We start from the raw sequence: 21160 nt of genomic DNA, 5'->3' as shown, positions 1-21160 counted from the left end.
CGGAGATTTCCGATATAATTAGTTAAATTTAAGATCCAAGGACGATTAATTCGTCTGAAATTATTGTTCAGCGGCGTGTCGTGCTCTAGTAATGACAGGTAATTTACTCAGTTAGCGTCAGGTTCTACTCCAATTGGCTAAATTGCAATAGTGATATATCTACGTAGACGTTCAGAGCAGTAGCTACAACCACAACCGGGTACACCGTCTGACTTACCCTCGTGTTAGGTCAATTGGATCCGAGTGACCGTTCAGTTTATGGTTCACTCTATCGCTTCGGATTTCCAATGAGCGTTCGATAATGTTAAAATGTAACTTTATGCCAATTGATAATGCTACTCTGCTTTGACGTTTCAATTCGCTGAATTGAATTGCTGTTTATGAGCGGAACACAAAAATAAGATGGACGATTTGTATCTTGTAAATATAAAATACTTCATATTTTATCGTTACATGTTCTCAATGATGTTGGTTAATTTCGTTTTGTACGGGGGAATGTATTTCTTTCGAAAACAAGGTTTCGTAAAAAGAATTTTATCCAATATTTTTTAAAACACTTCTTTATCTGAATGTATAACGTAAATGGAAATTACTGTACCGAAAGGTCTATTCTTGTGAAACTACGAAAAAGATAGGTTATGTCTGAAATTTTGTAGAAACAAACTGTTCAAGATATTATTTTAAAACCGCGGCAATGTACATAGTACACCTGACATTTGCATAGCAAAATTTCTTCTATTGTAGCACTGTTACTTTTATAAATTCGAATAATACCGTTTGGGAGCACGTTTCAAGTTCCTATAGTATCAGAAAATGGAGGCAAAACAAACTGATGTTTCCAGAGTACCAAAATGATGTACATGTAATTATAACTTTCAAAAAAAATTGTAATAAAGAGAAACGTAACACACGTTTGCAGAGACTCTAAGGTTTATTCTTGTTGAAATACGAAAAAAGTAGGTTATGTCTAAAACTTCATAGAAACAAACAGTTCAAGATATTATCTTAAAACTCCCACAATATACGTGGTACATCTGGGATTTGCGTAATACAATTTCTTCTATTATTTTTATAAATTCGAATAATATCGCTTGGGAGCACGTTTTAAGTTCCTATAGTATCAAAAAATGGAGGCAAAACAAACTGATGTTTCCAGAGTACCAAAATGGTGTATATCCTTCGATAAATCCTCAAGAACCATGTAGATATAACTTTAAAAAAAAATAGTAAAAAAATTGTAATAAAGAGAGACGTAATACACGTTTGCAGAGACCCGAAGATTTATTCTTGTTGAAATACGAAAAAAGTAGGTTATGTCTAAGACTTCATAGAAACAAACTGTTCAAGATATTATCTTGAAACTCTTAGAATGCACCTGGTACACCTGGAATTTGTATAATACAATTTTTTTCTATAATATTTACAAATTCGATTAATGTCGTTTGGGAGCACATTTTAAGTTCGTACAGTATCAGAAAATGGAGGCAAAACAAACTAATGTTTCTAGAGTACCAAAATGGTGTACATCCTTCGATAAATCCTCAAGAACCATGTAGTAATAACTTAAATAACTATTATTAATTTAAATTGAATGTAGTTATAATTTGTTTCTATTATTTTTATAAATACGGTTAACGTCGTTTGGGAGCACGTTTCAAGTTCCTACAGTATCAGAAAATGGAGGCAAAACAAACTAATGTTTCTAGAGTACCAAAATGGTGTACATCCTTCGATAAATCCTCAAGAACCATGTAGTAATAACTTAAATAACTATTATTAATTTAAATTGAATGTAGTTATAATTTGTTTCTATTATTTTTATAAATACGGTTAACGTCGTTTGGGAGCACGTTTCAAGTTCCTACAGTATCAGAAAATGGAGGCAAAACAAACTAATGTTTCTAGAGTACCAAAATGGTGTACATCCTTCGATAAATTCTCAAGAACCATGTAGTAATAACTTAAATAACTATTATTAATTTAAATTGAATGTAGTTATAATTTGTTTCTATTATTTTTATAAATACGGTTAACGTCGTTTGGGAGCACATTTCAAGTTCTTACAGTATCAGAAAATGGAGGCAAAACAAACTAATGTTTCTAGAGTACCAAAATGGTGTACATCCTTCGATAAATCCTCAAGAACCATGTAGTAATAACTTAAATAACTATTATTAATTTAAATTGAATGTAGTTATAATTTGTTTCTATTATTTTTATAAATACGATTAATGTCGTTTGGGAGCACGTTTCAAGTTTCTACAGTATCAGAAAATGGAGGCAAAACAAACTGATGTTTCCAAAACGCTAAAATGGAGTATACCCTTGGATAAATCCTTAAGAAGGAACCATGTAGTTGTAATTTTTAACAAAAAATAATAAAAAATTGTAATAGGGAGAAACGTAACGCATGCTTTCAGATACCCCGGTCTGCAAAGAGGGTAGAAGCGAGGTTGTGGTCGGCGCCTTGAAACAGGAAACCGTATCGTTGGTTTGTTCCGTGGAGAGTCATCCGGCACCGTTGACCTTCCACTGGACATTCAATAATTCCGGGGAGCTGGTGGAGGTTCCTCATTCTCGTTACTCTCACGTGCCAGCGCCCGAGACACCGTCCGTCGCCGAGAGCCTGAAGGAGTACCAACAGTTTCACGGTTCCAGGCTAAACTACACGCCAGCAACGGAAATGGACTATGGCACGGTGGCATGCTGGGCGACCAACCAGGTTGGCAAGCAACGAGCACCGTGCCTCTTTCAGGTAAATGTGCCTCTCTTATTTCCCACGAGTTACGCTTGTGCTCGCAATTCGTTAAATTTAACACGGTAACGTCCAAAATTATTTCTACTGCAATGTGCTCTATCATCGTTAATCGAAAATGCATTTAATCATCTTTCTGTTGAGGCATGCAACATTTCTAGTCCTCAAGATTAATATTCTTCGTTAAATAATATACTATGTTTCTCTGTGATTGTAGGAACAATGTATGAAACTCTTTTATTTAGAATGTTTCAGTTAATGAATTCATGAAATAAAGCAGAGGCAATGAATTAGTAATATAATGAAATATAAAAGTGGGAAACTGAAATTAATATTGAATTAAAATAATAATGAAGTAATGTTGCTACTGAAGGGTAAATTTGTCTTTCCAGAATATGATTATTAACTCAAACAACCACTAAGATAAAATTAGAATTATAGTACAAATTATTATTTGCACTATGATATATGATGTGGCCCAGACAAAGTGTTACAAATAGTTTTCTTAAAAATCAATCAAGGTATTGATTTCATTTGTTTTTCTTTAATTGAATTTTTAGGTTTAGGAAGGCTAATATTTTCATGTGCAACAATTTCTCTTATTATTAGTTATTAATAATTTATTTATTAGAGTTATTATTTCATCAAACTAAATAATCAATCCCCCTGAATCATTTAACTACAAATAAATGAAGTCAATATGTTTATTACTTTTTAAAAAACAACTTGTAACACTTTATGTGGATCACATTGTATATTATATACACTTTGTAGTCTATACAATTCATTATTATCGGTTCAAATTGTACTAAATTAATTTAACAGGTCAAGTTACGCTTCATTTATTCTCATAATTATATTTGTTAACTGAAAAACATATTTTTTAATTTATTAGAGGAGAGTCGTGTTCCTTCCTAATTTGTTTCATTTTATACGCCTTTAGGGAAACTCTGGTAACTGTATGAGAGAAGCAACTTTAATTTGTAAAAAGTTTTCTTTGTCAGCTTTTCGTGATGTACATTTTTTATTTCGGTTCATCCATTTACTTCTTTATTTTCTCCATGGTACGCGTATCGCAGAAAAAGAGTAAAAGATTCGACTTTGTGTTTCCAACTGACATGCACGTTTTGAGCATCAACACGATTTGACCATTTTCGCAATGATATCGGTGTGCCTGTGTGCGTGAACTGCGATGTCTTTCGACCGAACGAACGGAGAAAAATGAAACCTGATACGTGACTTTAACTCTTCCAACAGAAAAACGCTCTTATCGAAAGTCAGTATAAAAATAAATATAATGTATACATATAAAAATTATTGCTTTGTCGCTCACAATAGATTAATTATTTATCAAAAATTTGGCGGATAAACTACGGCGATGTACTTGCATTTAGAACTTACGTATCATCTCTGATACCTATTCTCCATATTTTCACCTGTTAGAACGATTTCCAAGTTCATACAATTTCTCAAATGTTCACAGTTAATTTTCTTCTCTCACTGTATATGAAATATGCAATCTATCTTTACGCTATGTAATTAAATCAAATTGTGAGCTTTAAAAATTTATGGTTTTATCTTGTATTTTATACAAAAAAGTAATTTAAGAAGTGTCTTTCAATACTTTGAACAAAGTTCTTTCCAATGTACAAGATGGAACAAGTAATTAGAAAAGTTGAGATACGTATTAAATAATTTCATATGATATAACTTCAAATAAATTATGATAATTTTTAAATAAATATAATCAATGATATTTTTAATACCTGGTAGAACAATAAAAAATAGAAGTTCTCAAAATTATAGGGGACCTGTCACACAATTTTTGAAAGGTTAAAGATATTTTAATGAGACTTGTGTAAAAACAATAGTGAAAATCATTATTTTTAAATAGGTATACAAGTTTTATGAAACAAACCAATTTTAACTATGTGACTACTATAAGTCGTATATCATCTGAAAGCAATGATTTTCGATAACTTAAAAAATTATTTTTAACAATTTCAAGATTTAGGTATATCTATTACCTTTCTGATACATGTTTAAATTATTCATTTTGGAAGAATGACATAAAATTATATAAATAATAAAAAATAGTATAAATGTCCTTCTACGATAACTTCTGTATAGGCAATTTCATTTCTCTTGCAATTGATGCTCGATACAAAATTATTAGAGTGATTGGTTCAATTATCTGTACCAGTAAGCGGACAAAATGAAAACTGGACGCATACGAATTTTGGAAAGCAGTTTGCGAGCGATGTGTTAGGAAAAAATCAAGACCAGGAATTGGTTCGATTAGAGGGAAATGCTGATCCCACTTTGCGATACGTTATTCGAACGCGACGGCCGTCATTGCCGATTGGACGTGCAAACACAGAATTGCTTTTAATGGTCCAGAATCGAATTCCTTCGAAAATGGAAAATGGTCGGCCAAGGTAGATATTTGATGGACGTCGGTCGACTTTCACATTCGTTCCTAATTCTCCGACACGGTGCACCGATGATACAAAAATCAACAAATTTTAAAAGCTACGCATTTTTACCGAAAAAATGTCAAGTTATCGTTTCAAACTCTATTCACGGCGAATGTCCGCGCATTAAAACATGAATTACTCGGTTTATTCGGGATTTTCAATGGTCGCGGAGTAATTAAAAAAATATGAAAATAACTCGGGACTGCTAGTTAAAAGGTTAATGAATCTCTGGGGCGCTGGCTCGAGTTTGACAATAAATCTTTTATTCCCTGCGCCATTCAGCCGCCTTGAATTCAAATTTTCATCTTTCACGCGTTGTTTCTGTTAATTAATTCTCTTATATTTATCATAGAAGAAGTTGATCGCTAAGAACCGTTTACAATTTCTAATCGTTCCTTTGTTCTAAATAGGTTGCAAATAGTGTGCTGATACTGTGAAAACTTAATTCTTATTTTATAGCTGAAATTTCTTGGGAAAATATTTATCCAATAATGCAGGTAATTAAATTCTTTTGTGTTTCATATTAGAGAAAATCATTATGAAGATATTAAACAATTTAACAACAAAGCTTTAACGTAACGTGGACGTGGATTATTTAATACAACATTTTTTAAATAAAAGTTAGACACTTACGTTATTGTTTCAGAAAAATTGCTTATATTAGACACTTTTGTGAGTACATACTATAAGTCCTTAAATTCTCTTTCTGTTACATTATTTAGTATACAAAGTATTGTATAATTTTGTTCCTCATTTTCACGAGTACATGCGTATGTTCGTACTAATAAGTATTTCTACAAAGACGTGTAACAGCTTCGAACAATCTCATCAATCAGCCCGAATTAATTAATTCAATAGGCACAATACCTCATGATAGCTACGTAGATCTATTCAATCTAAGCGTAGTTATGTCTGCCGTGGAATATCCTACACGTTCATACATATCGATAAACGCACAAGGATGCACACATTGCAAGGATTGCATTGGATGCATGTCGAATTTGGAGTTACTTTCTCTATAAATTCTACGCATTGTGTACTCTTCCGTCGTATCCCAAATGTACATATTTCTATCATCGTCTGTTCTCTGTCTGTAGTCTCTCCGTCGTTAGAGTACTATAAGCCTAGCTTCATTTGACGAGCACAAGGAAGTACTGAAAGGAGAGGATTTAGCGAATCCAGCTTTTGTCGAGCTTCAGTGGAAATGCTTCATCTTGCCCACTGTACCGAGAAAATATTGCAAAAACATTGCCAAGAAAAATGATTTGAATTACAAATATGGAAGTTGAAGAAATTGCTGGGAGTCTATCCTTTACAGAAGAAAATACTTTTCAGTAGCATTGCAACAAACAAAAATAATCATTTTTAACAAATTCTAAGTACTTAGAATTAAAAAAATAATAAGGAGAATTCTTTTTTTTAGAATTTTAATTCTCACAATAATCACAATCATACTAAACTAGAATCGTCTTAATGAATGATGAGCAAAATGATCGGAATCGTGTCAGCCAGTCGGACTCTTTCTTTCATTTCTTGATGTCAAAACCTTGTAGTCCTTTTATTGCCTATTCACTCTACTATTCAATTTTTACTGTTATAATTTTGCAACTTGCTATATAATTTTGCTAATTCCACGACACTAAAACTTTGAGAATGTAAGAAATAAAATTCTTCTATAGCTCGAGATCAAAAACTACAACGATAGCGATAAAAAGTCATTTTATAAAACCTTCTTCCATTCAGATAATTTTCTTTCATTTCTTGATGTCAAAACCTTGTAGTCCTTTTATTGCCTATTCACTCTACTATTCAATGTTTACTATTATAATTTTGCAACTTGCTATACAATTTTGTCAACTTTTCAACACTAAAACTTTCGAGAAAATGTAAGAAATAAAATTCTTCCACAATTCGAGATCAAGAACTACATGATAACGACAAAAATTCATTTTATGAAACCTTCCATTCAGATAATTTTCTTTCATTTCTTGATGCTAAAACCTTGTAGTCCTTTTATTGACTATTAACTTTACTATTATAATTGTGCAACTTGCTATACAATTTTGTCAATTCCACGATACTAAAACTTTCAAGAAAATGTAAGAAATAAAATTCTTCCATAGTTTGTATTGAGGAATGCAGTGTCGCCACGTATGAGACCGATCCGAATGGGTCTCTCCCGCGCGACGACTAGTTCACTATACTCGATGATGTTACATGCTTTTTTCATTTTCTAAAAGTTACACTATGTAATCTTAAAGTATTATTAAAATAATAATAAGTCTATGAATACATTCGTGTTAATCGTCTTACCCAAACCATAACAGTTCGAAGTCAAAAACTGCAACGATATCGATAAATATTCATTTTATAAAACCTTTTTCCATTCAGCTAATTTTCTTATTACGTGTCTATAGCGAAACGTAGTGAAATTGTAGTTTAACGTATGTAGTTTCAGGTAGTGGACAAACGTTGAATAAAAACTGACGCGCGTTCGGAAAAATATTTCGCCAAAAAAATCACTAGCTACGCCGAGACAATATCATAGTCATACCATAGTCAATACCATAGAGGTAGAAATGAAATTCTCTCGATATTCAATCAAAAACAAATGTTTGTTTTTTCAGGTGATAGCCGCAGGCCGGCCGTATCCTCTGCACAATTGCAGCGCGACGGAAATGTCAGCGCCGTTGGACGCGGAGGAGCTCAGCGCGAAATCTGGAACCGGGCTGCAGGTGCGATGCTTGGAGGGTTACGACGGCGGTCTTCCAATTTACAGCTACCAATTGGAGGTAGTCGCCGACGAGGACGGCGGACCGATTTTACTCAACAGAACCATCCCGGTGAATCCGAACGGGCCAGCGTTCGAGGTAGCAGGCCTAACGACAGGAAGGAGCTATCGACTTTTTTTGTACGCGATTAATGCGAAAGGGAGGAGCGAGCCTGCCATTCTCGAGCCAGTGACCCTGAAAGGTGTCGCCATGTACACGACCGGTGAGTGCATTGACTTTCTAATACGCCTGGTGTTTAGCGAAAGAGTTTGACAGATGTCAAATTGACCTACCGATAAGAAATGACTCGCTGCATTAAACGACTTCCCGTGGACGTTTCCTGCTAGTTTAACCCTCTTTGCGTCGTGATTATAGGCCGCGCGCTGCTAATGCAGTTTGCGGAACAGTATAATTTTACAGTTCTCTGGGAAAATAACTATACATTTTTCTAATAGCCACAGCGACGATAACAATTCTAGCTTCAAACATATTCTTTCATTTACGTTTTTTTTTTTGCTTATATCGATCATGATTATTTATTTGTCGGAGAAACAACTTCATCAACCATTGCTCTTGGAGCTACTGCTATCGGATCCACTCGGGCGACCAAGCCTTGTCTTGTCACTCTTTTCATTTTGTTTGAAATCATTTTATTTCAACCCGCCACAAATTAATTGTGTCTTAACTGTCTCTTTTTGTCACATGTATACTAATAATCAGAGTTACGGAATGGTGTTTCTCATACTTAATCTATGGAATAAGGACAGTTGCACACATTTATATGATAGAACGAAGCATGACAGAAATAATATTTCATTAAAGTGTGGCGCTGCTGCGGGTAGGAACTCAGAGAAATTATCTTAGGACAGAAAAGGAAAGGAGGGGGCTTTCGGGCCTGCTAGTGGACTCATCAGTAAGGGTTCCTAGTAGGCCCTGCCTTAGGCGACTGGGATGTTGGGAAGTCGGTCAAAGAATGTATATATAGCAACCGACGGGCCGGTCGAGCGCTTGTGAGAACGCGATCCCTCTGGTGGCGAGCATGGGAAGCACCGCCACAAAAGTTTCTGCGAATATCTCGGAAACTAAGGTCGAACGGCGGTAATATGTATTGGGAAAAGTTGCTTAGAATATTAATATCTACAACATATTTTAACACATCACCAATGAGAAACGAGTACTCCCGTTTTACAAGTGTGTGTTTTTCTAGTAATTTCTCCGAAAATGGTATTATTTATGACACTGGTGAATTTTTACATTTATTCTACGTATTGCAACATATATTTTTCAGAGAAACAACTTCATCAACTATTTCTCTTTTGTTTGAAACTTTTAACTAAATAAACGATCAACTAATAACTGAAACACACACTTTACTAACAAGCAGTTGCTTAAGCATCCTCAATGAAAACGGATGAGTCCTTTGCAGGAGTTCTTTTAACTTTTCTCACGCACGTTCTTTCCGTCCGGAAATCCCCTTTTGTTCTCCTCTTTTCTTTAAGTACATTTCTTTTTCTTAAACGTTTCGGTATTCAGACAACCAACTCGACTACCTTCAAAGGCTACATCCAAACGTCAACGCCAACCAGACGTACGTTTACGTTTTCGGTGACATTCTTCGAATCGATTAAATTTAGATATCGATTAGGACCAACATAATTTTATTTATTCAAAGTGAAGTAGCGTGAATTTCGATAATAGAAACTTTCTAATGGTTTACGATATATTTATTCAATTACGGGTCATCATCCTTTGATACGAAACAATTACTTAATGCATAGAGTAGTCTAATTACGAATATCTTGAGGTTATTTTCAACAAGACATTCTCTCTGCCTGTCAAGCCTGAAAAAGAGCTGGAATTTACTAATTTCATAGTTCTGTTCCAAGAGAAGTTAGAAAATTGTACAAGAAAATTTTACACTGATTAACACACTCCGTAATACACTCTTTTTTAAATGGAGGTTGCTAATTTTTTTTAGCTAAATCAATTTTTTTGATTTGATGAAGGTAAGGTTATTAACAATTCAATTGGTTTTTTAGATATGTTTCAAATTTACAAATAGCTACATTTTCTTTTAATTTTGAAGAATATGTAATTGAAACATTATGAAAGAATAGTTTCTAAAATTATTAGCGTTTTAGGTTTGTTTTAATATTAAATAAAACCAGATGAAATGTCTCTTAAAGTATTAAATTGTCAATGACCTTACGTTATACCTTTCAAATGCAGAATATCTAAAGAAAGTGATTTACGTAACAAAACTTTATTGGTTCCATTGATGAATCTATGAAACGATCATTACATGGTGAATGATGTAGAATTATTTTGTATTATCTTGTATAATTATTAAACTGCAGATATTTATGCATTTATGGGGAATTTTAGTTCTCAAAAATATAAAAAATACTTCAAGTATTATAAGATACGGACTATTATATTTAAGGATTGAGACAACCCTTCCCAATTCATTAATTCTATTAATAAAAATAAGAATTTCCATAAAGATCCGCAGTCTAACAATTATTTATGACAATTGAAGATGAAACAAAATGCATATTCAGTCGACATTTGTAAATATAAATATTTCGCAAACTTTTTATGACAGAGTTAATGAATTACTGTGAGTAACATAAAAACGAGACGGAAGAAGAAAACAAAAAAATTAATGCTTTGACGATTAACATAACTATTGATATAATCGTCACCTTATTAATAGGATACTAGAAAAATAAACATTAATTTTAAAAAGCGTTTCTTTCTACATTCCACCCAATATCAAGCATTACTTACATTAAAAATGATACAAAAGGAGGATTTATATTTCACATATTTTTAATATCACTCAGAAACATTAAACGTTTGAAACATTGACATACCAAGTCTAGCAGCCCTTATATTGTCTTACATACCATGAGTGCGTCAGCTTCACAGAAATAACTTTCTGGCGAAATGAATCATAAGGGAAAATGTCGTGACAGGAATCTAACTGCGAAATACTATCTTAGAGAAAGTCTAATCGCAAATCATGATAATATACGGCAAGTCTATTGTTCGATACGTTGAACGTTAAACAAAATCAAATACTCTTCGTCCACCAGCGCCAATAGCCATATTTTGCAAACTTCGATTTAAATCATCGCCCTGCCCAATTCATTGTGCAACTACTTTCTGCTGTACTTGTTCCGAGTATTAATGGCAGTGGCTGGCAATCGTGCAATGATTGGAAGCAGAAGCAATTAAACGAGAATCGTTTTTTTTCATGAAAAGCAATGAACGGTGCAATTACTAAACCCTTAATTGTTATTTCGATACTGATATCTCCGATATACAGAGTGATTTTAAAGAGCTTGTATCCTACGTCACAAAACCAGTAATAATAAAAAAGTAAGTAGCACCTTTTATAAAGTGATTTTTTTGGGAAACTCTAAGTAATTTTGTTTTAATAAATTCTACAAAATATCTATTTCCATCTCTGTGGGTATAGAAAATATAAAATCTAGAATTTAGTCTTTTAATTTAGTAAATGTTATTACTTTGAATTATATATTCGAATGTCAGAATTCTTTAGTCGGTTTTTAAAACACATTTAGCGATATTAAATTCACCCGAAATTATTTAACGCAAAAAGTTCAGACGGGAAGAGGTTGATGCATAATAGAACAAAGTATAAGATTAAAATGCTCCACAAATATTGATCGAATGCATTCTCACTAAATATAGTTAGAAATTAATTTGATATATTCATTCGTTTTACAAGCAATAACTCGGTATTTATGCCACTGTAAAACCGACACTGCATATATTACACTCCGTTACTTAAACCGATGGTATCTCACAGTGGAAGGGTCTGAACACGATGTTAATTAAAACTTTTTCCTACTCTTGTAATTAAGAAAATTTCGCGATAATCTTTCGGAACAGCGTTGGCAACGGTACATTGAATCAGCACTTGATTAATTCGCGATACGTGTCGCAGGATGATAATTCTCTTATCGAGGAATCGTCTCAAATACCTGATTTGATGAAGCAAGTTAATCTCCGTCAATATTCCGTTTCGCCATTCGCCAATTCGTCAGGATCAAGCAACATGGTCGCCGAGAATGAAACTCTCGATGCTCGTAGATCTAGGATTCTGTAATTCGACTGGGACAAAGTTATTTACATTATCGAGTTCAGTAAAGCGTCCAGAAGTTTTCTCGTTACCGGCGATGATTATTTTCGTATTATCTCGAAGGCGGAAAGGGAAGTCTGGGAAAACTCGGACGCTCGCGGAACGAACTTCTTACCGTTGACAAAAACAGAGGAGGGAACGGAAGTCCCGGCCTTGAGTCTGTTCTTGAATCCCAGTTTGGTCCAATGGACGGAGCGGAAAATGATCAGAGTAAATAATAAATTGGAAGGTACGATCGAAAAAGGTATCTGTTTCTTTTCATCGACTCTCGAACTCGACGTTTAGAACTGGGACGGGCTACGGTCGTTGAAATGGTTGGAGAATAAAACTACAGTGTAAAATGTAAATTAATACTTAGTTGACGAGTCTTGTTGCAAATAAAAGCATAACATATGTAAACTAATACAGATAATAAGTCTTTCTGAAATAAACACCACTTGTGGTGTTGTTGGAAACCTAAATTATCAATCAACCCTCGTACTTTGTTATTAGTAGTGGATACTAATTGACAATCAATGTGAATAAATGTGGATTACAACGAATCCCACTATTTGTTTCAAGAATATGCTAAAATTGAAGAGTTCGATATCACGATACGACTGTGGCGTCGCTTCCCATGTTCGCCACCAGAGGGGACGCGCTCTCACAAGTGCTCGACCGACCCCGTCCAGTCGTCTAAGGCAAGGCTAAAAAGCCTTACTGATGAGTCCACTAGCGCCCCCTCCTTTCCTTTTCTCGCTTCCTACGATTCTCACGAGTTCAGACCCTCAGCAAATTAACGCCACACGACAATTAATACCGCGGTGATAATAAAACTCGCTCGACCATATAATAGAGTATCCCAAGTATCGAAATAAAACTTCGAATCGCTCGTAAAAAGCGAGCAGCGGGCGCAGATATGAAATGTCGATCAAAGGGAGACCGGCTTGTGCAAATCCATCGTTCTCGTTTTCACGCTCGTGGTCGAAATTTGCGAGGAAAAAGGTCAGTTGTCCCCTAACGGCGACGCGGCGACCGATGTCTGCGGGGTTTGGTTTTTGAAAAATGACACGGCTGCTTCAGAAACTTCGAAGTCCGCTTTTGTCGGTTAATTAGCGCGTGGACACGACTGGCATCAGGCATCGACCACCCATGGTAGGTGATACAAGAACGGCGGATATGATTGCAATTGCGCAAATAGTCCGAACGGGCGCGTCAGTACTGCAATTAGTCGGTTAACCGACCCTCAAACTCGCCCCGTCACCGAGCCCTGCACCCTGTGGCCCCCATAAGGGACCCTCTGTGTGGTTGGGTTTGTTGCGAGCTCGCGCGCAGAGTCGAAGGAACGACAAGGGGGCTGGGAAGAGGGCGGGTTGGCTTGTAACGTTGAACGCAGCGCAACGCAACCGCAGGTATCGGACTCTGCGGACCTTGCAATTAACAAAACAGATTACACTCAATCAACGGACACCTATATCTCTTCTGCTGTGTGTAGAGACTGTTTCAATGGCTTTCAGTGCCCTTCCACAATACCGCCTGCGAATTGTTTATGATAAATACCAACACCCCGTGCCAGTCCATACGGACGATACGTTTACGGTATGTTTCACAAGAGCGTTGGTTTGATATCTGTTGGGTTAAGGGAAAGATACTTAATGACTTAACACTAAGCGACAGTTTTTAAAATTTCGTTTAGAATTTCTATCATACAATGCTATTTTAGCGCTATTTAACTTCACGGCTTTTTTTGGAGTATACGTACAATGAATCATTATTCACTTTTATTCTTATTGTTCGTTTTCTGAGAAAAATATGTTTGATTTATATTTTCTTGTATAGAACCGGATAAAATTTGATAAATAGAAAATAGTAAATAGGAAATATACAAGGTAAAGTACGAATTAGTCTCCACGATTTTTCAGCCCTTTTTGATGGCCTGATAAAAAAATGTTTCCTATCGAAGTTAATCAGTGTTTAACCGACAAGAAATTGCAGTTCCTGAAAATTGATTTTCAATAAAATAATTAAGGTCACTGGTATATTTTTAAATGGAACTAGGTATTTTTAACTTCATTGTATTGTAGGCGACGTCGAAGTGAATTTAACGACCTGCTATTCGACAACTTTCAGATGATATTAAAGGAAAAATTACCATAAATCGATTGGCACAATATTTGAAATAATTCACCGATACATAACACTAAGACCTCGCATTTAGACGTAAACAAATGAACGTAAACATTAAAAATGCTTTATTTAACAGAATGACATTTATTCAACTTCAGAATTTAACTATCAAAATAAAATAAAAATTTGTACAAAACCAAACTGACAACACGCATGTTAAGAAGGTGCATGTAATTAGTAATTAAATTAAATTTTTCAACTGCATTCCATCTTCTACAACGCAAAGTTTTACTCTTTGCAATGAAGTCTTATCTGTAGCTTCAATTAGAGAACTTCTTTGTACATTTCTACACATTTTATATGTATAAATTTTGTATAAATTTTCCTTTTATTTTGTGTTTTAAGTTTTGAAGTTGAATAAATGAGCATTTGTAATGTATACGTTTAAATGCGAGGTCTTGGTGTTATGTATCGTCGAATAATTTCAAATATTGTGACAATCGATTCGTGACAATTTTTCTTTCAATGTCATCTAAAGGTCATAGTGTATCGCCTACAATACAATAAAGTTAAAAATACCTAGTTCCATTTAAAAATATAACAGTGACCTTAATTTTTTATCGAAAAATCGTGGGGACTAATTTGTGCCTCACCCTGTATACCAAAAATGAAAGGAGAGTCTAACAACGCGTATTAAAAATAGTTTACATACATGAAACACTATGAATTTAACTTGTATGAGGTTAAAATACTAAGTATAAACATTTAGAGTAGAATTATTCAATACTTTTGTATAGATTTTTGAAATGCACGCTTTAAGAAAAAATATGCGTCATGAATGTAACAGGTATCTTACGAATAAACTTCAATTCGTTGTGAGGCTGTACTTTAAATCCATTTTTGAATTTTTCAAAAATGCTTATTACATTCTTTTTTAGATATCAAGCCAACGCTATAACCGATGCTATGAAGTTTACAGAAATAATAGAATGAGTTAATCGATTAAAAGGTGGCCATATTTTTGTTGAAAACCGCCTGTTGACTCTTTGAGAAATTACTGACAACAGTAGGATTAATTATAGTTCTATAGTCCCACTCTTGGTCAAACTTTCCCAGATTTGTTAAGCTCTCTACTTTTCAGACTTGTCTTCTTATAACTTCTAGTTACTCGTAATTTCTTGGTAATTTCCAGCTGAAAGTGATTTTTTGCAACATGCAGTGACATAGTTGCCAGTAATACTAAATTAGAATTTTCAGAAATGTTTCCAGTAATGGAAGAAGTGCTGGGAATTTATTTTTTACTCAGGAGACTTATTTCGCAGATTAGCGTTGGTACCTAAAGGGGTAGCTATTTTTCTTACTTGAATAAAAGTGGTTGATCAGTGAATGTATATATTTACATTATCTTCAGTTCACATTCAATAGTAAAAGTGAACTTTCTCTGCTCCTTGTTAGTAAATGTTTCTTAATTTGAAAAATTATTAATGTATATATTCAGATTAGCAATTTTTTATGTGATATATACTTTATATTCGTTAATTTTTTATAACCCAATACGAAAAGTCTGGTTCCGTAACCAAAACATTAAATTTTGTGTAATGAACGTATCTAAAAATGTAATATTTAAACCGTATTTGAGCCAAGTGAAAACAATAAATATATTTACTAAAATAACTTTGAAACTTACTACACAAAGATCATAAAATTACATTCTTGAGACAAAATAGGTATAAAAACACTTTCACTGATCTCAATTAGCAAAGAGGAACATACGCTGGAGAGAATATTCAATCACTAGTAAATGTGAAAGCTTTACAGACAAACGAGCATTTAAAACACTCGCTAATGAGACAAATGAAGGTATACAATCGCTAGTAATTGCACACAATCAATAAAACTGCACATTCGCGTTGATATGTACGCGGAGAATCTTGTTGTCCAGCTGTTTATTGGATACTCGTATACGCGAAGTTTCCCCACCACGTTTAATATTGATAAACCATGTAGATGTATTTTAAACCAGAACAATCATCCCTTAAAAGTAACAGAATTTACAAAAATTTTAATACGTACAAAAAATATAAACAAATAAATTAGTAATGAAATTTGAAAACATCTTTCTTTTGAGAATAAGAGCAATCGTATAGAAATTAAACGTACAATTTCGTTGAAATTCATGTAGCCTATTATACTCGATTAAAATTGTGTTTTATTATAAAAATGTGTTTTTTCCGTATAAAACATTTTTTCTAAGTCTCGATCACGATACTACTGTTCCTTAGGGACCGGGAAGTAAGAATTGTAAAATCGAATCTGTCGTTCGTATCGGGATCCAGATCCTCCGGAAGCTCGCGAGGACCACACACTCGGGGCATCAGGATTTCAAAGCATCGACGTATATATTTGTCAATTTACACGTAGCGAGTTCCTTTCCGCCCCAATGGAGGCTCGCTTATAATAGACCTACCCCGAGCGACTCCGACAGCATAATGGAAAGTCATTGATAACGTACGGTCGCGGGTCAACATCAGGTTAATTCAGTTTACCACCGATTTCCAGGGCGACCAACCACAAGGAGTCCCCGGTCCGCCATCCGGCGCGCCCTCCCGCTTCTTCGTCCTCGCCACTCACTCTGGGCTCCTTCTTCTCTAATTCCAGCACGTTTGACTTTGCACAACAGCATCTCTGTGTACGAGGGTGGCGAGGTGCAAATATTGATTTGACGACCGTAAGCTCGCAGCGCTGATTTGCTCGAACGACGGCCTCGCTGCGGACCGTCGAAGCCAATTTGCAGCCTCTCTGCTTTGTCCGCGTTTGTTAGAACGCCGACGGGGGTCAGTTCTCTAAGAAAGTCGTCCCAGAACTCCTTTGTACAATTCTCTTCGGGCGTCCAGTGATTCCATTCCCGTGCATCATACGTATTTTTACGTCGGTGCTTCTATTCGAGACGTGTACAACAGCGGCCCATAGTGCCGTGTCTCGTGCAAGTACCGTTCCCAAGAATCGTTGATTCATCGTGATTCCCTTGTGGCGGGCTTTATTTCGGCACAAGAAGCGCGAAGTGGAAAATAAACATGGGTACGACGATATAACGCCTGGAGCAACGTTCGAATTACATACCAACGATACGTATAGACAAGCTAAAATCAAAATTCTCTTTCAAATTTTTTTCTTCACGTTATATTGTACAGCCACTTCATGGAAGATGGAATAAGCAAGATTGCAGAAATCAACAGTAGCAGGTTCTGCCTTAGATGGTTAGTCAAGAATAGATGGTATATATAGGAGTAGAAGATCGGTCGAGTACTTGTGAGAGAGAAAAGTTGAGCGTAGCCCTCTGCTGGCGACTGCGGGAAGTATCGCCACAAACAGGGCAAACTACATAACATTCCAACCTTAAATAGTTCTTAATTCAAGTACTACATATGAAATGCTTTCTATCTTATCTTCAACTTTTTAAATTGAATTTTCATCTTATTGATCCACCATTCGTAAGACAATTCAGAGAAGGAAGGTATTAAAGTTTAGATGTTAGAAATATTTCTTGAATGATTAGGTTGAGGTTTCTTATGTTTTCATACATTAACTGTATCGTAAAGTTATCATCAACTTCTTAAATGGAATGTTCATCTTATTAATCCACCACTCGTAAGACAATTCAGAGAAGAAAGGTATTAAAGTTCAGATGTTAGAAATATTGAACGATTAGGTTGAGGTTTATTCGACGACAAGAATAACTTTATATACTACTGCTGGATCTCTGAAAATTTCGTATTTCTTATTTTTATATTCTACACTCAATAATTGAATAAAATATAATTTACGTTAAAAGTCCACAAAAAACTAAAATATAAATCAATAATATTATTCAACAGTATTGTTAAGAAAAAGAACATTGTTTAATGGATGCAGGTGGGACAGTGTTGCACCGTGAAACCTCGCGCATCACATTTGAGTATTTCAATGGCATTGAACTCTCTCGTCGTCGGCGCATCTTCGTCAAATCGTCGTCGTGACGCGTTCTCTAAACCGAGTCGCGAAAGACACTCGAGACACCGAGTAATTCCGACCGACGAAAAACAAATGACAACCGTAACGTGGTCGCATTCTGTGCGATATCTCGATTCAAGGTAACGGTGCAAAACGGCGATACGTGTTCTGAAACGCGGAGATCCGAGACGCTTCTTCGTCGGAGACAACGCCATCGTTGGGGATCGCGGAAAGGAGACAGCTTCAGGCTTCGGCGTGAAATTCCTTCTGTCGGGAAACGGAAGAAAAACGGTAACACGACGCAACGCAACGCGACGGTGCAAGAAAATGAACGCGGAGAATGAAAGGGCCGCTACGGTGGAGCCAAGCGCGAAGAGAATTACAGTCACTCCGCCTTTCCATTTCGTACCGGCGGCCCGTTGAATGATCACCGGCTAATCCATTAGGAAAATTAAGCATGGGGCAAGGTTTCCTTATTCCCCGCGGAATAACGTGTCCTCGGTCCTTTCTTAGACGCGCCCGACCCGTCGCGGATCGTGGAATAAGAAATAAGAGGGCTTCTTCTTTAAGGAAGACCACTGTGATGAAACTCAGCCGCCAGTAGTTAGCGCGACGAAACTTACGAAATTTTTATTTCAATGCCATTTTCGATATTAATTTGAACGATGTATTAAGAGAAACATACCAAATTAACAATCGTTAATTTCGATGAAATTCGGCGAAATCCACCCTCGAAGTAGAGCCAGTAAAATGTACTTACTCCAACATGTCGCGAGCTATTAAAAATATTGGAAAGGTGTAAACTGATGAATTTTATATTTTTTATGACGAATTTCACTGTTTAAATTTGTTCAAATTGTATATTGAAATGTGAATTTAAGAAAGATAAGTTCTACTGCAAAACTCGGAACGAACTTATGGGACGACCTAATACATAAAAATTGGAAAAATCAATTGTTTTCGTAATTAAAGAAAAAATAATCAAACTATAAAATCCATGCACTTATTTGTTTGATATATCTACCTAAGAGGTTGATAACATAAGTTGAAATACATTTTTTAATGTTTTTTTATTAATTTTTTCTCAATTTAAGTAAGATTTTAGTTTGTTTTAAAAATATTCATTCCTGGGAGCACACTATGGAACATGACTAACCAATTCAAAGTTCCCAGTATTCTTCAAAATTTCTATCAACAAATGCTCATCCACAACACGAATAAGAGAAACGTAATAACGTTGACAATACTCAGAACACTAAAAAATTCCTTACAAATACTTTCTAAAGAATTCGAAACTTCCAACCAAATGATAAGAATAAAATTAAAAATGTAATTTTCAATCAAAATTATACTTCAGCAGAATAATTGTCTTCATGAGTGTGTCATTAAGCGAATCTGTTCACTCAGGAACTAAATATTAAATGATCTAAATTTAAATTTATCATGATTAAAGTAATATTGATTTGAACATGATCTTGAATTAGTATTGATTGTTCAACCGTTTTATTAGGCTAATGTATTTTTTCAAGATGAAGATATTAATAATATTAATATTTCATGAAATTTCATATTAATGTCTTTTCAAGTATAGAACATATTAATTCATTATCCATTGTTATTGTGCTGGTTCTGTATTAATATTTTAGCCATTAATCCTTTTCAAACTTTCTATTTAAAAAAAAATATTTCTACAAAATTAACCTTTCAACTTTTATTGGGCTTCGATCCAGTGTCATAATTTTCCTGTTTACTGCTACAATTATTGTTATTGCATCCTTTACAGAAAAAATGAATAAATTCTAGAAACTCTTTGTGTAATTAATTTTATTGTCTAAGATTAGATTTTCGTGTTTCAAATATCGAGTAAGTGGTTTTCGAAAGTTTCCATACTTTTGGCACACAACAGTAGAAGTTTAAGTGTCGATGGAAGAAAAGTTTTGTTTCGAACGGCTTTCTAAATTTCTAAAGGAAGTTCCTCAGCTTTTTTTTTCATTTTATCTCCAGTTTCACGCAACTTTTAATCGTTTAAAAATTAATAAAAATGACTTGTTTGGGGCTTTCATACTCCGAGACTAGTGTCCAATTCAATTTTCTAGGAGCTTTAAAATACGTCTCGCAGAAACTTTGAAAAGTTGTAGCCAGCGGACATGTTCGAGCGAGAAGGAAGTTTGTCAATATAAGTAACGTATACCAACTCTGTAGTTAATCAACTCTTCGCCAACATCAGCTATCCGATATTTTGACAGTGAAGACATGAAATATTTATTGATGTTACTGTAACAATTTTTCGATAATTATTTTATCCCTGATGCACTGTTTAAATAATTTGCTAGACTGGAGCTGTTCGAACCAAATTGGTACAAATCGGAGAACTGTTATATTTCAATTAATTAAATCTCCGTTCAAAGTAAGTGATTTATTACAAAGATAGAATAAGCAATAATATCGTCTACATAAAAAAAATAAAATAGCACCAATGAATTTATTAACGAGGCTTTAAGTGTTTACACTAGAAACAAAAAAATTACTTCAATTTGTTAAACAATATTTTTTACAATTGAAACTGTTTTCACGCGGTGTTATAAATTTTTTCCACGAACCACGGACATTATTATTCCAGTTGAATAAAAATCGATACTTCCGGAGTCTGACAATTTCACTCGCATTTCATTGTGTGTATCTTTTCTGTCTTCCTTTTGGATGGTTCTTCTATAACGTATATACAGCTCTATATTTTGAATACAAATATTGAAGATCTCTCATAGTGATATCGTAACTTTCTTCCAATGCTGAATTTACCTTTTCGTAAAATAAATCACTCGAACGTCTCGATTATTTGTGCTGGAAAGGTAGAAAAGCGTCACACAACAAGTTCGAAATCCTGTTGAAA

The 21160-nt window shown here is 34.7% G+C and overlaps 1 protein-coding gene across 1 annotated transcript in view; it reads left to right on the top strand.

Annotated features, from left to right (window-relative positions):
* Window positions 1-21160, top strand: part of LOC122400560 (hemicentin-1-like) — a 339168-nt gene that overhangs the window by 292081 nt on the left and 25927 nt on the right. Inside the window, exons 8-9 of the mRNA XM_043402083.1 lie at window positions 2421-2755; window positions 7860-8226. Of these exons, the coding sequence (XP_043258018.1) occupies window positions 2421-2755; window positions 7860-8226 (702 nt within the window). The remainder of the gene's footprint in view (window positions 1-2420; window positions 2756-7859; window positions 8227-21160) is intronic.

This window comes from Colletes gigas, unplaced genomic scaffold (genome assembly GCF_013123115.1).
Source record: "Colletes gigas isolate AHSC1104 unplaced genomic scaffold, ASM1312311v1 Colletes_gigas_Sc00019, whole genome shotgun sequence".
In the NCBI taxonomy this organism is placed as follows: domain Eukaryota; kingdom Metazoa; phylum Arthropoda; class Insecta; order Hymenoptera; family Colletidae; genus Colletes; species Colletes gigas.
Note: the sequence above shows the minus strand (reverse complement) of the source record. Positions and strands in the feature narration are given on the sequence as shown.